At 42.1% G+C, this 14,007-nt stretch overlaps 1 protein-coding gene across 1 annotated transcript in view; it reads left to right on the top strand.

The window, feature by feature from the left end:
* LAMA4 (laminin subunit alpha 4) overlaps positions 1–14,007 on the top strand; it is a 156,132-nt gene that overhangs the window by 86,857 nt on the left and 55,268 nt on the right. Inside the window, exons 16-22 of the mRNA XM_066607137.1 lie at positions 7,326–7,467; positions 7,794–7,890; positions 8,274–8,378; positions 10,677–10,862; positions 12,379–12,518; positions 13,236–13,391; positions 13,856–14,001. Of these exons, the coding sequence (XP_066463234.1) occupies positions 7,326–7,467; positions 7,794–7,890; positions 8,274–8,378; positions 10,677–10,862; positions 12,379–12,518; positions 13,236–13,391; positions 13,856–14,001 (972 nt within the window). The remainder of the gene's footprint in view (positions 1–7,325; positions 7,468–7,793; positions 7,891–8,273; positions 8,379–10,676; positions 10,863–12,378; positions 12,519–13,235; positions 13,392–13,855; positions 14,002–14,007) is intronic.

The raw sequence follows: 14,007 nt of genomic DNA, 5'->3' as shown, positions 1-14,007 counted from the left end.
CGCAAGCCAGCGGTCGGTCTGCTGTGTCAGACCCTGCAGCAGTTCGTGGGCCGTGTGCCTCTTATCTCCTAAGCTGAGTAGTTTCAGCACGGCCTGCTGACGCTTGCCCACCGCTGTGCTGCCACACCGCGCGACACCGACTGCTGGCGACGTGCTGCTGCTAACACATCTTGATTGCGAGACAGAGGTTGCGGAGGAGGAGGAGGAGGAGTGTGCTTTAGTGGAGGAAGCATACACCTCCGCAGATACCACCACCGAGCTGGGGCCCGCAATTCTGGGGGTGGGTAGGACGTGAGCGGTCCCAGGCTCTGACTCTGTCCCAGCCTCCACTAAATTCACCCAATGGGCCGTCAGGGAGATGTAGTGGCCCTGCCCGCCTGTGCTTGTCCACGTGTCCGTTGTTAAGTGGACCGTGGCAGTAACCGCGTTGGTGAGGGCGCGTACAATGTTGCGGGAGACGTGGTCATGCAGGGCTGGGACGGCACATCGGGAAAAGTAGTGGCGACTGGGAACTGAGTAGCGCGGGGCCGCCGCCTCCATGATACTTTTGAAGGACTCCGTTTCCACAACCCTATACGGCAGCATCTCAAGGCTGATGAATTTTGCTATGCGGACGGTTAACGTTTGAGCGTGCGGGTGCGTGGCGGCGTACTTGCGCTTGCGCTCCAACAGTTGCGCAAGCGACGGCTGGACGGTGCGCTGAACTACACTGGTGGATGGGGCCGAGGACAGCGGAGGTGGGGGTGTGGGTGCAGGCCATGAGGCGGTAGTGCCCGTGTCCTGAGAGGGGGGTTGCATCTCAGTGGCAGGTTTGGGCACAGGGGGAGAGGCAGGGGTGCAAACCGGAGGCGGTGAACGGCCTTCGTCCCACCTTGTGGGGTGCTTGGCCATCATATGTCTGCGCATGCTGGTGGTGATGAGGCTGTTGGTGTTGGCTCCCCGGCTGAGCTTTGCGCGACAAAGGTTGCACACCACTGTTCGTCGGTCGTCAGGCGTCTCTGTGAAAAACTGCCAGACCTTAGAGCACCTCGGCCTCTGCAGGGTGGCATGGCGCGAGGGTGCGCTTTGGGAAACAGTTGGTGGATTATTCGGTCTGGCCCTGCCTCTACCCCTGGTCACCGCACTGCCTCTTGCAACCTGCCCTGCTGCTGCCCCTGCCTCCCCCTCTGAAGACCTGTCCTGAGTACGCATTGCAAACCAGGTGGGGTCAGTCACCTCATCGTCCTGCTGCTCTTCCTCAGAATCCTCTGTGCGCTCCTCCCTCGCACTTACTGCCCTCACTACTACCTGACTGCAAGACAACTGTGTCTCATCGTCATCGTCCTCCTCACCCACAGAAAGTTCTTGAGACAGTTGGCGGAATTCCCCAGCCTCATCCCCCGGACCCCGGGAACTTTCCAATGGTTGGGCATCAGTGACGATAAACTCCTCTGGTGGGAGAGGAACCACTGCTGCCCAATCTGAGCAGGGGCCAGAGAACAGTTCCTGGGAGTCTTCACGCAGCTGAGCAGGTGTCATTGGAGTGGAGTGAGGAGGCTGGGAGGAAGGAGGAGCAGCAGACAGAGGATTCTGATTTGCAGCAGTGGACGGCGCAGAACTGCGGGTGGACGATAGGTTGCTCGAAGCACTTTCTGCCATCCAGGACAGGACCTGCTCACACTGCTGATTTTCTAATAACCGTCTCCCGCGTGGACCCATTAATTGGGCGATGAATGTGGGGACGCCAGAAACGTGCCTCTCTCCTAATCGCGCAGCAGTCGGCTGCGACACACCTGGATCAGGAGCTCGGCCTGTGCCCACACCCTGACTTGGCCCTCCGCGTCCTCGGCCGCGTCCACGTCCTCTAGGCCTACCCCTACCCCTCAGCATGCTGTATTACCAGTGATTTGATTTCACAGGCAGGAAATAAATTGGCGCAAGACTGCAGGCCAAATATAATTTTTTCCCTTTTTTCAAAACGAAAGGCCCCACTGCCTCTAGTGAATGAATTATCTAAGTTTAATAACTGTGCTGTGTCCCTGCTAATGTGTCACAGAACTTGAGGGTAGCAGAGTTATTAACTCTGGCAGAGCAGGTATTTTTTTCCCAATTAAGGAAAGCAAATGGCGAAGCCAGCAGTAAAGCGTAGCTGGGTGCGTCTGATTTTTTAACGTTGTACACGCAGCTCACACGTGTCCACAGCCCTTAGGACGGACAGAGGCAGGACAAATAGATTTGTTTTCCCTTGTTTTTACACCAAAAGGACCCACTGCGTATATTCAATGAACATGAGAAGTTTAATAACTGTGTTGTGGCCCTGCTAATGTGTCACAGAACTTGAGGGTAGCAGAGTTATTAACTCTGGCAGAGCAGGTATTTTTTTCCCAATTAAGGAAAGCAAATGGCGAAGCCAGCAGTAAAGCGTAGCTGGGTGCGTCTGATTTTTTAACGTTGTACACGCAGCTCACACGTGTCCACAGCCCTTAGGACGGACAGAGGCAGGACAAATAGATTTGTTTTCCCTTGTTTTTACACCAAAAGGACCCACTGCGTATATTCAATGAACATGAGAAGTTTAATAACTGTGTTGTGGCCCTGCTAATGTGTCACAGAACTTGAGGGTAGCAGAGTTATTAACTCTGGCAGAGCAGGTATTTTTTTCCCAATTAAGGAAAGCAAATGGCGAAGCCAGCAGTAAAGCGTAGCTGGGTGCGTCTGATTTTTTAACGTTGTACACGCAGCTCACACGTGTCCACAGCCCTTAGGACGGACAGAGGCAGGACAAATAGATTTGTTTTCCCTTGTTTTTACACCAAAAGGACCCACTGCGTATATTCAATGAACATGAGAAGTTTAATAACTGTGTTGTGGCCCTGCTAATGTGTCACAGAACTTGAGGGTAGCAGAGTTATTAACTCTGGCAGAGCAGGTATTTTTTTCCCAATTAAGGAAAGCAAATGGCGAAGCCAGCAGTAAAGCGTAGCTGGGTGCGTCTGATTTTTTAACGTTGTACACGCAGCTCACACGTGTCCACAGCCCTTAGGACGGACAGAGGCAGGACAAATAGATTTGTTTTCCCTTGTTTTTACACCAAAAGGACCCACTGCGTATATTCAATGAACATGAGAAGTTTAATAACTGTGTTGTGGCCCTGCTAATGTGTCACAGAACTTGAGGGTAGCAGAGTTATTAACTCTGGCAGAGCAGGTATTTTTTTCCCAATTAAGGAAAGCAAATGGCGAAGCCAGCAGTAAAGCGTAGCTGGGTGCGTCTGATTTTTTAACGTTGTACACGCAGCTCACACGTGTCCACAGCCCTTAGGACGGACAGAGGCAGGACAAATAGATTTGTTTTCCCTTGTTTTTACACCAAAAGGACCCACTGCGTATATTCAATGAACATGAGAAGTTTAATAACTGTGTTGTGGCCCTGCTAATGTGTCACAGAACTTGAGGGTAGCAGAGTTATTAACTCTGGCAGAGCAGGTATTTTTTTCCCAATTAAGGAAAGCAAATGGCGAAGCCAGCAGTAAAGCGTAGCTGGGTGCGTCTGATTTTTTAACGTTGTACACGCAGCTCACACGTGTCCACAGCCCTTAGGACGGACAGAGGCAGGACAAATAGATTTGTTTTCCCTTGTTTTTACACCAAAAGGACCCACTGCGTATATTCAATGAACATGAGAAGTTTAATAACTGTGTTGTGGCCCTGCTAATGTGTCACAGAACTTGAGGGTAGCAGAGTTATTAACTCTGGCAGAGCAGGTATTTTTTTCCCAATTAAGGAAAGCAAATGGCGAAGCCAGCAGTAAAGCGTAGCTGGGTGCGTCTGATTTTTTAACGTTGTACACGCAGCTCACACGTGTCCACAGCCCTTAGGACGGACAGAGGCAGGACAAATAGATTTGTTTTCCCTTGTTTTTACACCAAAAGGACCCACTGCGTATATTCAATGAACATGAGAAGTTTAATAACTGTGTTGTGGCCCTGCTAATGTGTCACAGAACTTGAGGGTAGCAGAGTTATTAACTCTGGCAGAGCAGGTATTTTTTTCCCAATTAAGGAAAGCAAATGGCGAAGCCAGCAGTAAAGCGTAGCTGGGTGCATCTGATTTTTTAACGTTGTACACGCAGCTCACACGTGTCCACAGCCCTTAGGACGGACAGAGTCAGGACAAATAGATTTGTTTTCCCTTTTTTTACACCAAAAGGACCCACTGCGTATATTCAATGAACATGAGAAGTTTAATAACTGTGTTGTGGCCCTGCTAATGTGTCACAGAACTTGAGGGTAGCAGAGTTATTAACTCTGGCAGAGCAGGTATTTTTTTCCCAATTAAGGAAAGCAAATGGCGAAGCCAGCAGTAAAGCGTAGCTGGGTGCGTCTGATTTTTTAACGTTGTACACGCAGCTCACACGTGTCCACAGCCCTTAGGACGGACAGAGGCAGGACAAATAGATTTGTTTTCCCTTGTTTTTACACCAAAAGGACCCACTGCGTATATTCAATGAACATGAGAAGTTTAATAACTGTGTTGTGGCCCTGCTAATGTGTCACAGAACTTGAGGGTAGCAGAGTTATTAACTCTGGCAGAGCAGGTATTTTTTTCCCAATTAAGGAAAGCAAATGGCGAAGCCAGCAGTAAAGCGTAGCTGGGTGCGTCTGATTTTTTAACGTTGTACACGCAGCTCACACGTGTCCACAGCCCTTAGGACGGACAGAGGCAGGACAAATAGATTTGTTTTCCCTTGTTTTTACACCAAAAGGACCCACTGCGTATATTCAATGAACATGAGAAGTTTAATAACTGTGTTGTGGCCCTGCTAATGTGTCACAGAACTTGAGGGTAGCAGAGTTATTAACTCTGGCAGAGCAGGTATTTTTTTCCCAATTAAGGAAAGCAAATGGCGAAGCCAGCAGTAAAGCGTAGCTGGGTGCGTCTGATTTTTTAACGTTGTACACGCAGCTCACACGTGTCCACAGCCCTTAGGACGGACAGAGGCAGGACAAATAGATTTGTTTTCCCTTGTTTTTACACCAAAAGGACCCACTGCGTATATTCAATGAACATGAGAAGTTTAATAACTGTGTTGTGGCCCTGCTAATGTGTCACAGAACTTGAGGGTAGCAGAGTTATTAACTCTGGCAGAGCAGGTATTTTTTTCCCAATTAAGGAAAGCAAATGGCGAAGCCAGCAGTAAAGCGTAGCTGGGTGCGTCTGATTTTTTAACGTTGTACACGCAGCTCACACGTGTCCACAGCCCTTAGGACGGACAGAGGCAGGACAAATAGATTTGTTTTCCCTTGTTTTTACACCAAAAGGACCCACTGCGTATATTCAATGAACATGAGAAGTTTAATAACTGTGCTGTGGCCCTGCTAATGTGTCACAGAACTTGAGGGTAGCAGAGTTATTAACTCTGGCAGAGCAGGTATTTTTTTCCCAATTAAGGAAAGCAAATGGCGAAGCCAGCAGTAAACCGTAGCTGGGTGCGTCTGATTTTTTAACGTTGTACACGCAGCTCACACGTGTCCACAGCCCTTAGGACGGACAGAGGCAGGACAAATAGATTTGTTTTCACTTGTTTTTACACCAAAAGGACCCACTGCGTATATTCAATGAATAATAACTGTGTTGTGGCCCTGCCTACACAATTCTTTCCCTGTAGTATCAATGGAGGGTGCAATGCTCTGCAGAGGCGATTTTGAGAAAAAAAAAATATGCAGCACAGCTAACAGCAGCCAGCACAGTACTGCACACAGTTAAATATGGCCCTAGAAAGGACCGTTGAGGTTCTTGAAGGCTACACTCACTCCTAACACTCTCCCTGCCTATCCAACACTTCTGTCCCTAATGCCGGGTGCTACGCTCTGCAGAGGCGATTTTGAGAAAAGAAAAAAAAAAGTCACTGCTAACAGCAGCCAACACACAGCTATCAGTGGCCCTAATAAGGACCTTTGGGGTTCTTGAAGCCTACACTAACTGCGATTTCTCTCCCTACAGCAGCTCCGGTACCAGCAGCACTGTCCCTCATCTAACTCACAAGGCATCTGAGGCGAGCCGCGGGAGGGGCCGACTTTTATATTCGGGTGACATCTGATCTTCCCAGCCACTCACAGCAGGGGGGTGGTATAGGGCTTGAACGTCGCAGGGGGAAGTTGTAATGCCTTCCCTGTCTTTCAATTGGCCAGAAAAGCGCGCTAACGTCTCAGAGAGGAAAGTGAAAGTAACCAGAACACCGCATGGTGTTCGTTACGAATAACGAACATCCCGAACACCCTAATATTCGCACGAATATCAAGCTCGGACGAATACGTTCGCTCATCTCTAATCTTAAACAAACATATTTAATATATTGTGACTATAGCGAAAAAAATATCTACCTAAACCAATACCCATCTACACTAGCCGGCTTATCATAAACATATGATCTACACTGTGTACAAACAATATGAAGAACACCCACCAACAAATTAGCACAGTGTAACAGTTTATAAGAGTAGCAAAACATCTTTATTGGAATATGTATATACATGACACATATACATTATATATAAACCTCAGGTGTCACCTGTTATCATTATGTTATGCCATTTTAATGAATTCTATATGCATATTCCAGTATGTATGTTTTTTTAAATTCTTATACACAATGTTGTTCTGTGCTAATTTATTGGTTGGTGCTCAAAATATCTCCCCAATTGTAGTAAGGCCAAATAAGCATGATCAAATGTTAATTGATAATAGCAGGAGGCACCATGTGTGTATTAAATTGCTGTGCAGATATACAGATGTATCCGCAGGTAGATCAATAGAAGGAACGATAGATAGATCCTTACTTGTCTATTATAATCCTTAGATTAGATAGAGAGATAAATAGATATGAGATAGATAGATAGATAGATAGATAGATAGATAGATATTAGATAGAGAGATAGATAGATATGAGATAGATAGATAGATAGATATTAGATAGAGAGATATGGGACAGATAGATAGATAGATATGAGATAGAGAGATATGGGATAGATAGATAGATAGATAGATAGATAGATAGATAGATAGATAGATATGAGATGGATAGATAGATAGATATGAGATGGATAGATAGATAGATAGATATGAGATGGATAGATAGATAGATATGAGATAGATATGAGATACAGTAGATAGATAGATAGATATTAGATAGATAGATAGATAGATAGATAGATAGATATTAGATAGATAAATAAATAGATATGAGATGGATAAATAGATAGATAGATAGATATGAGATAGATACATATGGGATAGATCCTTACTTGTCTATTATAATCCTTTCACTGTATATTCCCACAACTGCAGAGATTTAAAGAATGTTGATACAAATGGACTGGTACAGAAAGCAATTGATGCTTCCAACATCTATGAGAGGATTTTAACTTTGGTTGAGGATGCCAACGAGACATCTGTTTTGTCACTGAGCACTGCTGAAAGACTTATTGATGTAAGTAGTAATAGTATTACTTATTCCCTGTTGCGATGAACACCTGTTCTCAATCGCTACATGGTTGTGAGAGTGTGGATCTGTGGTGTTACTGCTGGTATGGGTAATAATTTTTCACAGTAGTCATACTTTAATTAATATGCTTACGCTGTTTCTAAAGCACTATTCACGCCTGCCAATTAGAGTGAAATAGCTAGTTTCTGATTTGTTTCTCTGCAGTACATTTCAATTATTGTCCAAATCCTTTATATGCCGTGTTATAGTTTACATTGATTTACCTTGTGAGATTTACCAGGTTTGTCATTAGTTTCTTATTTTATTTCCAGGCTGTAAACGTTATTAATAACCAGATTGCTTATCAAAAACTGGAAAGTGACAGACTCTACATTGAGGCTACAGACTTGCGTGAACCCTCAGACTTAGGCAAGTATGGGTTATGCGTTATCATTGTACACCATGTTGAAAAACAAAAGCCCAGAAACCCCTTTAAGGTATTTTTTCCTATAGAAAAGACTATGGAAAAAGCATGAAGAGCCTGAAGAGAAAAGGTTAACACATGCTGAGTTCTGAAAAAAAAGAGCGAAAATTGCATAAACATTAAACAAACAATTGCAACAAAAAAGCCACATAAAATTCTGTTGCTAGTGTGTTTCATAAGTCCTTATTGACTGACAGTAAAAAATCTGTTTGCAGCTTTTTTTGTACGAACAAGTTTTATAAAACTAACAGTAAATAAGGAAAACTCAAAGATGGGTAATTTTCTGTAGTTCTAAAGTTTTATTGTTTTCTATATTTTAATGTTTTAGGTGTGGAAGACATAAAACAGCGTGTCAATACCGCAGCATCAAGAAGGGCAGCCTTGAACTATAGACTGGCAAATGTTCTTGCTCAGCTTCAAGCCGATGAGAATGGTAAACACACAGTTCTCTCACCTAGACAATGCAATTTACACAATTTCATAAAGAATAACAAGAAATGTTATACAGTGAGCAATTTATCAGAGAGCTGATTTTAATATCATCTTATTGTCTTACCCTTCCCCCTTATTAAAAGAGAAGTCCACCTTACCGACCATTTATTGCCGCAAGACATGTAAATTAAAAAATAAAAAAGCAACTTCGCATCTAGTCTTGTTTCAAAATATCTTGCCATTTGCTGCTTTGCAAACCTTTATGTCTATATTGAAACTTCAAACATGGACATGAAGGTTGGCATCTGCAGTGGCTAATATCCAACATGTATTTTGAATCAGCTTCATTAAAAGAACAGGTATGAAATTCAGCATCTGGATTCTCATTAAAAGTAATGGGCTGAGGATTTGTATTGGATTTGACGCAGAATCCATGTGGAATTCATATCAAATCCATGTAAAAACATCCATGTGAACATAACGTAATAGTTAAACAATGCAAACCTAGACTAAATGTGCTCGATTTACCACAATGGCTCATGCTAGATGATAGCTTCCCGAACTTTATACTATCTGTTAATTGGTTTCGTTTACACCGGATTTTACAGTAAAATTGCGATGCATTTTTTGGCACACGATGTCTAAAACACAAGTATTTAGTAGAAAGATCCAGCAGTGTAGTTCATCCATTAAAACTATTAATTAAGACATAGTTAAAAATCATACAAGCGCGTCTTGACAGCACAAACGGGGAACGCTTTTCAGATTACTTCATCATAATGCCATGATGAAGGAATATACCAAATGAATATAATACAGTGCTAGATCTTTTTATGGAACATTTTTGTATGATCTGAGCAACTCGGGGATCTTTTAGTGCACTGGCTATCCAAGCATATCTAGGTGAGTTGACTTTTCCAGTTATCTATAGATCATAAATGTGGTACAGAGCATGTAAGACAGTTTTTTGGTGCAATTTGCACAACAGAATTGGCACTTTTTCAGTAGTAACTCTGCCTTAATGTAACCTGCTAAAACAGATGCAAACTGTATATGCCTCCATGAATTATGGAAATAAGAAAAAGCAACACTTAGTTGTGTGTGTGCCCTATTATGACCTTTTCATGCACAATTTGTTAATTAGTGACCAAGCTTTTTTGTTTTTTTCTATTTTCATTTTTTCCTCCCCCCTTTTAAAAAATCGTAATTCCTTTATTTATCCATTGATCTAACTGTATGAGGGCTTGTCTTTGCGTATCTAGTCGTATTTTTCAATTATACTATTTAATGTACCGTATAATGTACTGAAAAACTTTTTAAAACTTCTAAGTGGAGAGAAATGGGAAAAAACGACATTCCGCCATCTTTCGGTGTGTTTTATTTTTACGGCGCACAAACTGCAATAAAAATAAAATAACTTTATTCTACGGGTCAGTACGATTAGTACAATACCAAACTTATATGGGTTTTTTTTGCTTTACTATTTTTTTTTTTTAAAGATATTTAATTTTTTTAAATTATTTTTTGTCTCCATCTTCTGCGCCCAATAACCTTTTTTATTTTCCCAATGACATAGTTGTGTCAAGGCTCATTTTGTGCGGTACGTCCTGTAGTTTCGGTTGGTACCATTTTTGTATACATGCGACTTTATGATCACTTTTTATTGCATTTTTTTTTTGGAGGCAGGGTGACCAAAAAAGCGCATTTCTGGGGTAAATAATTACTTTGATGGATCAGACTTTTACGGATGCAGTGATAACAAATATATTTACATATTGTAAATAAGGCAAAAGGGTTTTGTTTTTGAGCTTTTATTACTTTTTTTTTTTTTAAATTGTAAGACTTTATTTTATACTTATTTTTACATTTTCTTTTGGTCCTCCTAGAGGACCACAACATGTAATGCTTTGATCGCTCCTGTAGTATGATGTAATGCCATAGAATCTGACAGGCAGTCTATCAGGCCACCCCATGGGGATGGCTTGATAGGCATACTGCCAAGACAGCCCTAGGGCCTTTCAGAAGGTGCCCAGCTGCCATGACACCTACACGGCTCCCTGCGATCTCATTGTTCGGGGGGTTTTGTAAGAAAGAGCTGACACCCGTGGTTCTCACCCTTTTGCTACTGCTAGATGTTTTTCTATTTGGAGTGCATGATGTGTTTTATTTTATATATTCATTAGACAGTAAGGATTAAGAGGCATATACTTTTGGTGATGTAGTACATATTGATATATTATTATGCATTATATTTTATCAATTGAGATCATTTAGATTTGTTTATATGTCCTTCTAACAGATGACACTGGAAAACGGCTAGAAAAGTCAAAACTATTAGCAGACAAAGCACTAAATGTCACTGCCATGGTATCTGACGTGACTGACCCAATGGAAAAAAATGCAAATATGTGGGCAGAAAACCTAAGTAATTCTGATTTTGATGCCTCTGATTACAATTCTGTTGTAAACTCAGCTGGAGAAACAGGTACAAAATTACCCTACTTAGCTTTGTATATACACTAATTGCATTCATATCAGTACAATCTTCTGATTTATTTTGACCCACATTTATTATTCATTACAATATCTGTCACCACTCTAAAGAGGGAAATAAAGGGAAAGCAGCCGATCCAAGGATTCCTCCTAATTCACACTGCAGAATCGTGTCCATGCAGTTACTAGCTTATAAACCAGCTGATGGTCAACTCTCCACACGATGTACATTTCCAACTGGCATGAAATTCTAAATGAAAGGATCACACACAGTGCAGTACATTCCAAACTTGCTTTCGCATAAATTTATTAATCATACCCACAAGCGTGAATTAAAAGGCGATTCATAAAAATGCTGATGAGCTTCATCTGGGGCATTTAAGTGTATTTGCATTAGTGATTTACGTTGACACAATTTATTTTTCAGTTTACACCTAATTTTGGCGAAAATTGATCAAGTTAAAAAGCCACATCTAACTGAACCAATAATTGTGAAGAAATTTGCACAAAAATTTTCAAACATGTTTTTTTCATGCCAAAAACAAAAACAGGCAAGAAGAAGGTGTGATGAAGCTGGGTGTATTCACAGGAGATGTAAAAACACACCAGCAAAAAATCTGCCTCAAGATTTACTTATCTTAGGGCTTCTTCAGATGGGCACGATTTAGGCCCGCTATGCGGCCGTGAAAATCATGTCTGCATAATGGGATGAAACAAAACTATTGATTCCAGTAGTTTTGCTTTCATTAGCGCTATTCTTGCCCGTTAATAGTATGGGTGAGAAAAGATAGGACTTGCCCTATCTTTCTCCCACGTAGTATGCTGCCCGGCTCCTGAACGGATCTGCAACAAAACCTTCAGATGTGAAACCAGACTAACTTTTCAGTTAGTACAGTAATTAAGTTTTATTTACATATAACCAGAAAACCATTTTAAATCCTCTGCTGCCGCGATTGCATACAAATAGATTAATTAATACATATTTTTAAAAATCATGTTTATTTCACTTCTGTATGCTTTTTTGTTTAATTCTAAACATTCTAGACACATTGGAGCATATTTATTAGGTCTTCTATGCCAGATATGTGGTATACAACAGTTGCAAATTATGACGTCATAATTTGCGACTTCTGGTGTCTTAATGCTGGCTTCCAACACTTTTCTAAAAGTGGGTGTGGCTAGGCAAAAGGGGGGCATGGCTTTGTGGAACCTTCAGATTTATTATAATTTACACCAGATGCTGGCAGAAATTATAGCTGAAACCTATTCCAGCTCTTAGCTGTCGCAGAATTCAGTCTGGAGCACAGAGATGCCGCCAGATGCAACTTGTTTGCTAGCACCTCTTACTACATTTATCGCACTTATGCCAACACAGAGTTTACTTAAACTGGTATACAAGAAGCTGGTAAATATGCCTCATTGAAGATAGATTATTCATGACCTAGTATATACTGTCGTTCCGGTGAAGTTGGTATACCTTGTGTGAATGTCCTGGTATTTTATTTCAGTTAAGAACTTGACAGAAGTAATGCCACTGCTCCTGAATAAGCTACGCACTGTAGAACACAAATTCCCCTCAAACAACATCTCATCTAGTATTAATCGTATCCGTGAGCTGATTGCACAGACGAGAAGCATAGCCAGTAAGGTAGGATGATCGATACCTTCACAACAATTGCACTGATCGCCACTGACGCACCAATGGATTATGACTGCTCATGTCACATGGTTTCCTTACTTCTATGTATTTGAAGTCTTTGGAGAGATAAGTACAGTACAGTGTGATACTGTGGTGATACTGTTCTTATGATCTGGTCTTAGCGGTGTAGGACCTGGGAGACTGCAAAGGGTGCATCACTGTCCCAATAAGAAGGGGGCCCTGTAGCTGCTGTATGTCAGTACAGCTGATAAGCAGCACCAGCAGCACTCAACAAGCTGCAGAGAAAGGAGACTGTCATGGAACTGCCTGGTAGCTGTGTGATGTTTTTGCTGCTGGGCACCCCCCAGCTTCTCTTACTCTGACTCGGTGCCCCCCTGATGCAGGACATTGCTTCCAGGCAGTGTCTGCCCCAACAGACATTCCCGATGAATTAGAAAATCCCCTGATGTTGATCATCCCTACAGTGGCGCCATCCCTGTTGTGTACCTCTACAGTGAAGGACATTAGAAGTGGATATTTATTGTAGCCATTCCAAACACTATACCCTTCATTAAAATAATGACACTTATAATTATGTATTTAGTAGATCTGCAGCAAGATGTCCATCACATTGCTTGTATTTGTGCCGAGCCCATGCCCTACTTAATATGATGTTCTTGTTACAGCGCCTTATTGCCCCTGTGTGTTCTGTCTTTCCCTTTCAAGGTTCAAGTGTCAATGAAGTTTGAAGGTAAATCAGCAGTTAATGTGCACCTGAAAACAAACTTAGCCGACCTGAAGGCTTATTCCTCTATCAGTATGTACATAAATCCAGAGGCTCGTCAACAAGACAGATTTATTATGTATCTGGGCAACAAAAATGTAAGTAATCATTGTAAAACTAAATATTGCAAACACGTAAGATGCATTAGATTGTTTTTCCGCTATCGGCTATTGAACTTGCAGATTGCCTATCCACAGCATTTTCTCTCCAGTTTTCTCATGACGGTACCTCTATCTTGTATTGTGCAGATTAAATATGGATATTGATGTGAATATGGATTTGGTTCCAGAAAATGTTCCTTTAACAGCACAGCTGAAAGGCAAGGGCAGAATCATTGCCATTGGGACACTGGTACTGCCAATCCTTACTGCCAGCCTGTCAATTCAATAGCTGATAACACAGTACAGGAGTTTAATATTAGAAAGTGCAAAATAAATTCTGAGGGCCCCAATAAATGGTTTATTATGAGGCCCAATCATTTTGCTTGCCTATGTAGCGATATAGATGTGAATTATTAATAAGGCTTTGCATTACTTTAACTTATCTATTTACATTTTTATAGGGCAAATCAGACTACATGGGTCTAGCAATTAAGAGGAATAGTCTTGTATATGTGTACAACCTGGGAAAAGGAGATGTTGAGATTCCATTGGACTCCAGGCCTGTTAGTACGTGGCCATCATACTTCAGTCTTGTGAAAATAGAAAGGTAACG

This window comes from Eleutherodactylus coqui, chromosome 1 (genome assembly GCF_035609145.1).
Source record: "Eleutherodactylus coqui strain aEleCoq1 chromosome 1, aEleCoq1.hap1, whole genome shotgun sequence".
NCBI classification, from domain to species: Eukaryota; Metazoa; Chordata; class Amphibia; order Anura; family Eleutherodactylidae; genus Eleutherodactylus; species Eleutherodactylus coqui.
Note: the sequence above shows the minus strand (reverse complement) of the source record. Positions and strands in the feature narration are given on the sequence as shown.